Below are 7,581 nucleotides of genomic sequence, written 5' to 3'. Positions count from 1 at the left end.
AATTACACCTCAGATTTGTTGTTGATTATGACCAAGCCTGGCTTTACTTTTTTTTTTCTTTTCTTTTTTTTTTTTTTGCTGTATGTGGGCCTCTCACTGTTGTGACCTCTCCCGTTGCGGAGCACAGGCTCCGGACGCACAAGCTCAGCGGCCATGGCTCACGGGCCCAGCCGCTCCACGGCATGTGGGATCTTCGCAGACCGAGGCACGAACCCGCGTTCCCTGCATCGGCAGGCGGACTCTCAACCGCTGCGCCACCAGGGAAGACCCTGGCTCTACATTTTTAAACACACATGTGGGGCTTCCCTGGTAGTGCAGTGGTTAAGAATCCGCCTGCCAATTCAGGGGACACGGGTTCGAGCCCTGGTCCGGGAAGATCCCACGTGCCGGGGAGCAACTAAGCCTGTGCGCCACGACTACTAAGCCTGCGCTCTAGAGCCCGCGTGCCTAGAGCCCACGTTCCGCAACAAGAGAAGCCACCGCAGTGAGAAGCCTGTGCACCACAACGAAGAGTAGCCCCTGCTCGCTGCAACTAGAGGAAACCTGAGCACAGCAAGGAAGACCTGATGTAGCCAAAAATAAATAAAATAAAAATATAAATTTATTTAAAAAAAAACCCCGCTGGTCTTCAAAGCTAAATTCTTGGGGGGGGGCTCCTCCTCCCGTCGCCAGACCCCCAGGCTGAGAAGCCTGACGTGGGGCTCAGAACTTTCACTCCAGTGGGAGAACTTCTGTGGTATAATTGTTTTTCAGTTTGTGGGTCACCCACCTCACGGGTATGGGATTTGATTTTATTGCGATTTCGCCCCTCCTACCACCTTGCTGTGGCTTCTTCTTTGCCTTTGGATGTAGAGTATCTTTTTTGGTAGGTTCCAGCTTTTTTTTGTCTATGGCTGTTCAGCAGTTGGTTGTGATTCTGGTGTTTACGTAAGAAAGGGTGAGCTCACGTCCTTCTACTTCACCATCTTGAGCTAATCTCCCTGGGTGTCTTTTCATCTTTGAGTGGCTGCTTGAGTTTTCTTCTTTGTGAACTGTCTGTTCACGTCATTTGCCAATTTTCCTATTAAGTTATTTACCATTACTTATTGAGTTGTAGAAATTATCTGTATATTCTGTACTAAAAACTTTGTCAGTTATAATTTGTGGTTTATCTTTGTACTCTATGGCATCTTATATAGAAGTTTAAATTTTAATATAGTACAAATTTATCAAACTTTCCTTTATTAATTTGTTTCTGTATCTTGTTTAAGAAGTTCTTTTCTACTCCTAAGTTCACATAGATATTTCACATTTTCTTCTAAATGTTTGAAAGTTTTCCCTTTCACAGTTAGGCCTTTAATCTACGTGAAATTGATATTTCTGTGTGGTATGAAGTAGTAATTCCTGAGTTTTAAAAAATATGTATAACCAGTGGTTCCAGCGCTATTCATAGAATCTTCTTTCTTCCTCTACTGATTTCTAATGTTTTCTCTGTTACAGATCAAGTTTACATGTATGAATGAGTCTGTTTCTAGGCTCTTTATTGCATTGGTATAGTAATCCATCCTTGTGTAAGAACACTGTATTAATTACTTCAGCTTTATGGTACATTGGTGTGCTTTTCTTTTTGGCTGTGCCATGGGGCTTGTGGAATCTCAGTTCTCAGTTCCCTGACCAGGTATTGAACCTGCGCTCTCGGCTGTGAAAGCGCAGAGACTTAACTACTGGACCGCCAGGGAATTCGCTCCATTTGTGTTTCATACTAGCTAGTTGTATAAAGGTAGAAGTCACTTTCCTTTTTTTTTTTTTTTTTAAATCTTTGGAATGGATAATCATAATACCTATATATAGGGTTGATATGGAGACTTTAAAAAATAAGAGTGTAAAGCACCAGATACAGAACAGGTAGGCACTCAACACAGTAGTTATTTATGTTATGATCATGTTGAAGATATAGATGAAACACCAAGAGAAATAAAGCGATCAGTCTCTTTGGAAACCTCAGTTTCTTTTATAAAAAGAAAGGGATGAATTGGCATGCCATTTCTAAGGCTCTTGCCACTCTAAAAACTGTGATCCTGGCCTTTATTTGCTAGAAACCAGGCATTATAACATTATGTGATGGGCAGTGGGATTAAAAGGAGAAAGGTGATAGCGCAGAGTCGTGAGCAAGCAGTAGTAAAACGTGAAGGGCCACACATAAGATTTGGGGCTGGCTGGTCCCGAGGACATAGAGGCTATGATGACCTTCACAGTGCTTTCCGGTGCATAAACGGCCAAGCACCGCCGTGACCACCCTGCCTACAAACACTGACTGTGCTGCCCGCCCACAGAGGGCTACTGTCAACCCTCCCGGCCACCCACTGGAACACAGGGCCTCAGAGAAGATTCCAGACAGGATAGCAGAACCTCTGGGAAGGATGGTGCAGAGCCTGGAGCGCGGTGGAAGGGAGGAGAGACTTGCACCTCCTCCAGGGCTTCTACGGTGCTTCTGGGAAATATAGTTCTTTGCCGCGAATCGAGCCTCGGGCTCCTGGAAGGGGGACTACAATTCCCTTCAGTCTTGGGAAGTCTTTGTGCAGCACGCCTGCGCAGTCTGGCGGCCAATGCCGCTATAAAGGCTTGTTTTGCTCCGGGGCTGATGCTCGGGAGCGTGGTCGAGTGGCCGACGCGGTCGTTTTGGAGCTGGGGCACTGGTAGGTAGCGGCGATCGCCGTACCCCTTCCTTCTCCCTCGGGTTGTCGCGGGGACTATCTCCCGTGTGTTTCGTCCGGAGGTGGGGGACTGTGATCGAGGATGCAAGCAGGTCGGGGGAAGCCGGAGACCTGAGAAACGGGGCCAGGTTTCCCTCTAGTCTCCTGCCGCCGCCTTCTCCTCGGGACTTGACCCCTGAGGGCCGGTGGTGAGGTGGTGAGGTCCTGGCGTCGGAAGGCAGGTAGGGTGGGATGAGTGGTCGGGGTTGCCGGCCACATTCCCGGATAACGCCGCCAGGGGGTGCTGCGTCCGCGGCCCGTGGGTGTGGGTAGCTATCGCCTCTGCGGGCCCGAACTGGCCGCGGGAACGCCCTAGGGCCCCGGCATCCCAGGCGAAGCTGGCCTGAGAGAAGCCCCCATCCTCAAGGTTGTAGGGAGGCGGCTTGGGGCACCCCCGCTCAATCCCCACAGAGGAGACTGAGCTGCCAGCAACCTCAGAAGCCAACCTCTCGTTTTGGCGAATGGGTAGAGGGAGGTTCGTGACAGAAGCACGCACAGCAAACACTTGGCAGAGTCCGGAATGGAATCTAGATCTCTTGACTGTCATTAGTGCCCTTTGCCCTTCCGCCACACAGAGCTGCATGGTGCTTTGTATTTAAAACATAGGGGTCGTTTGGTTTCTGCACGGACGTGGGGAGGTAGGAGGCAGATGGGCACAGGAAAGACTGGCAAAGTTTCAGGAGGTTTTGAAGGAGAAGATGAGTAGGTCATTCTGGGGTCTCCAGCGTGAGTAAGTGAAATGTGCAGAAGGCTGGGGCACAGCAAGTGGATATCAAGGGGGTGGTAAATACATATCCTTGCAGCTTCAGGTCTTTTTGTGTAGCTGCAGGGATTGGAACCAGATTCCTGAGGTGTTGGAAACCTAAGGAATGTTGTAATGAAGGCAATTTGGAAACACCAGTCTGGCTACTTACAGTCCTTGTAATCCTGTGCAGCCCCCTCCCCCCCATGCAGTTTCGACTGCATCGTCGTGCAGGAGAACGTCTACACTTTTATCACTGGAAAGAGAGTTTTGGTTAAAAAAAAAAAGAAAAAAAGGCAGCTGACCAAGTGCCCTCCTCTGAGCACCTCTCTGGGTTCTCCCACTTCGAATATTCTGCTAGTGCCATCGTTCAGCTCTGACTCAAAAATAAAAATACCTTCCCTTTTCCCTCTCTTAATAGTTGGAGCAAGTTAGCATTTTAAATAAGACTTTTAAACAACTTTAAGGGAGAACAGAAAGAAGAAAAGAGAGAAATACAAAAGGTATCCCTAAAAAGCCTAGCTAGTGATCTTTCCTTAACTGTTTTCTTCAGATTTGGGCCTTGTTTCCCAGACCCATTGGACTTCCTAGCTCTTGGCTGGCCTCCATGTGGTCTGCCCTGTCTTATATCCCTGATCCACAGAAGCTGGAATCCTCCTTCTGTTCAAGGCCAGGAGATACTAGCTTTGTCCCTGCACAAGGCTTGCCTACTTTCATAGCTGTGTCTCTTTCCCCAGGAAATTAAAGAAGCAGGAGTGTTAGAGGGAATGGGAAATTGCTCCCCACACCCTTCCAATATAGAATAACTTGGAATAAAGTGATTGAAAGAAACTGAGGTTACATGAATTCTTAGACAATTGAGATGATCTTTGTGTTCTTCCTGACATGGCATTTGGTATTGTGAGTTACAATACTTTGGCCTCTTCCCTTTCAAACTGCCTCCCCTTCACTTGCCTTTTTTCAAAATAGGACTAATCTTTTCTGCTTTCCAGATAATCAGCTAGTCTGGGGAACCTTTGGAGGGGAAGGTTGGACTTCAGTGATCCCTGTAAGAAGGATTATTCTGATCTGCAGCGGCATCCCGACATTGGGGACACTGGCAGATGCCAGGTCTGTTTATAGTTTAGGCTTGCTGAGGTCTCAGTGACATGATTGCTGTGTTCTTGGTTGTAAGCCGGTGCTCTTTATGGTGCAGTTTGTCATTGGACAAGGTGACTTTTTTCTTTGAAGATAAGTAACTTAGCAGTATCAACTCAGGGTACTTGAGCCAGACCCCTGAAAGGCAAGAAGTAAAGCTTTCTTTGTGCTGGAAATACGTCTCTGGAGGAGATTTAGTCCTTTTTATTTAGAGGATTTGTAAGTGTTCTCCTTTTTTTCTGATACCTTAAAAAATGAATTGTAGCTATCAGAATTATGTCCGTACTGTTGTACTTTTAAGTCTCAGTGATAGCTAGGAATTTATGGAATTCAAAAGGCAACACAGCTACACTTCTTTAATTTCTAGTGAGGCTGGTATGAAAATTGTTTTCCCAACTTGTACCTGGGAAGCTTTGAACCATGTTAGAGTGGGGGAAATGTTTTAGAGACGTATGCATGTGTTTTGTTTTTTCAGAAGTAACCAGAATTGATATCAGATATTGATGAGAGATAACCAGGCTAGCAAGGGTTTAGGACAGAGTTTCAGGTAGATAGGAGGTAAGACTTAGTAGGACAGGGTAGGGAATTTGTTTCTGTTATTGTTTTTTAATAACATCTTTGTTGAGATATTTTTGTATCATGAAATTCACCCCTTAAAGTATACAACGTGGTGTTTGGTTAGTATATTAACAGAATTGTGCAATCATCACTTCTATCTAATTTTAGAACACTTTCAGTAACACAAGGGGAATTTGTTTTTAAAGGTAAAGTGTAGTACTATTTTGTGTTTTAGCTATGTAACTTCACAGAGCTTTAAAAGCATCAGTTAACCCATTACTTAATTATAAAAATACAGAGATGGGATATATCATTGGTAGAATAAGTGTTTTATAAGTTTTCATTTAGTAAAATTTATCTGTTTTAAAATTATGGAATTTGTAATGCTTGGAACAAACTTAAATTGTTTCCAGAAGGTCTTTTTTTTTTTTTTTAAGACGTATATAAATGCTCTATACATTGTGATTGAACATAGTTGAAGGTGAAGAAGGCGGGTGTCTCTTTCACTGTGTTTATTTTTTTAATCTTTTTATTCCCCCCCCTTAGGGGTGGGAGGAGAGAATTCTTCTTGATTCTATCACACTGAATTTTTTTCTTGAAAAAATTGAAGGGTAATTGAAAGATTTTTGAAAATTTATTTTTATAGATATAATGACAGAAAACTTTAATGCTTTTGTCCTTTTTTCCCCTATTTTAGAGCACTTTCACTTATGATGAAGCACAATTTAGGAAATACCTGTCCTTGATGAATTTTTAATTTCAGAAATTCTCAAGTGGAACCAAGAGTCTGTGAGCCCTGGCACCTCCACTCAGAGAAGATGAAGGACATTGACATAAGAAAGGAGTATATCATCCCCAGCCCTGGTTATAGAAATGTGCGGGAGAGAACCAGCAATTCAGGGCAGCACCGAGACCGCGAGGACTCTAAGTACAAGAGAACTCAACCGGTCAGTACTGCCTTGCTTGAGTCCCTCTTCTTACCTGCTGCAGTGCTAGACCACACCTTCTCTCTTCACAAGATGCCTAATTTAAAATAAGTTTCTTTTTCTTTATTGACTTTAGGTCACTGTTAAGAATTTATGGTTATTTATGAAAGAGGAGAGGTTGGCTCTCAGCTTCTCACCTATTTTTCCCCTTGGGTTCTCCTCTAAAAAGGCTTTGCTTGAGAGAAGACAGTTTATGCCATGTGGGATAGGGGAAGGCCTGGGCAGGGAGCAGAGGGAATATGAACCATTAAACTTCATTCATGTATTTAAAATTGTTTTCTCCCTCTGCCTCTGTTGTCTGCCTTTAAAAGGGGACTCCTTTGGAGATTTTCATTCAGACTTCAGCGTGTACTTGGAACAATTCTAGATTGTTGGAGGATAATCAGTAAAATTTTCAAGTAAACCCATGAGTGTAAAGGAGCCTTTAGTTAATAACCTAATTTCCTCCAAGGGAAATAATGAATATACATTTTAAACTGGAAGAAATATCTTTATTCAGGGGAAAAAATTATACCTTTTCTTGAATTGCAGAAGTAACTGATAAGGAAGAACGGGGGTTGCTGGGTAGGAAGTTGAGGTTTGTGTTCATCTATTTGTTCCGTGAAAATTGGAGAAAGATATGGCTCTGCAGCTGACACTGGAGTTTCATTAGCCTGACATTACCTGTCCCTCTTTGCTACCTGAAAGCTGTTGCCTTATTAATCAACATTTTCTAACTGATGGTTGTTTTCTGTTTCTGCTGTATATTATACAGTGCTTTCCCATTCGAGCTTAACTTTGAGGAAACATAGATTCAAGGTAATCAGTATCAAATCCTTAAGGTGCCAGTTTTGTACCTTTTCTTTGTCCCTTTGTCCAAACCTTATGTTAATTAAACACATATCGGGTATCTTTTGAATGCTAGACACTGTTAGTATAGGACTTAAACTGGAAAAAGTCACAAAGGTAACACTGGAGCAGGGCTTTGAAGACTGATGAGGTGGGGATGCTTTCAAGCTGCTTAAGTCATCTGTGCCTTAGTGGTTTATGAATAAAATGGTATCAACGGTAGAACCTAACTCATGAGTTCCCTTGAGGATTAAGTGAGCTAATACATATAAAATGCTTAGAATGGTGCCTGCCACATAGCCTGTGCTCAAAAAGTGTTAGGTCTTAGAGCTAGTTGTCTAGAGCATAGGATGTATGTGAGAAAGCTCTGCACGCCATGCTAAGGAATCATTTACTGTTGGTGTTGGGGAACTATTGGAAGCTATTGAGAGGATTTTTTTCTTTTAACTTTTTTATTTTGAGATAATTGTAGATCCACATGCAGTTGTAAAAAATAATACGGAGAGATCCCATACATACTTTATCTAGCTTCCCCCAGTGGTAACTTCTCGCATGCTATAGTATAATATCACAACAGGATATTGATTGACATGGATAC

General features: G+C 43.5%; 1 protein-coding gene across 3 annotated transcripts in view; it reads left to right on the top strand.

Annotated features, from left to right (window-relative positions):
- Positions 1-2,575: 2,575 nt before the first annotated feature.
- ABCC5 (ATP binding cassette subfamily C member 5) overlaps positions 2,576-7,581 on the top strand; it is an 87,575-nt gene continuing 82,569 nt past the window's right edge. For 2 of the 3 annotated variants that reach the window (XM_065876346.1, XM_065876345.1), the window contains exon 1: positions 5,988-6,116. In XM_065876346.1, the coding sequence (XP_065732418.1) occupies positions 5,988-6,116 (129 nt within the window). Of the gene's footprint in view, positions 2,676-5,932; positions 6,117-7,581 lie in introns of those variants that run through there. The other variant, XM_065876347.1, reaches the window with a different exon arrangement.

Source organism: Phocoena phocoena, chromosome 4 (genome assembly GCF_963924675.1).
Source record: "Phocoena phocoena chromosome 4, mPhoPho1.1, whole genome shotgun sequence".
NCBI classification, from domain to species: Eukaryota; Metazoa; Chordata; class Mammalia; order Artiodactyla; family Phocoenidae; genus Phocoena; species Phocoena phocoena.
This window is presented reverse-complemented; position numbering and strand designations above follow the sequence as displayed.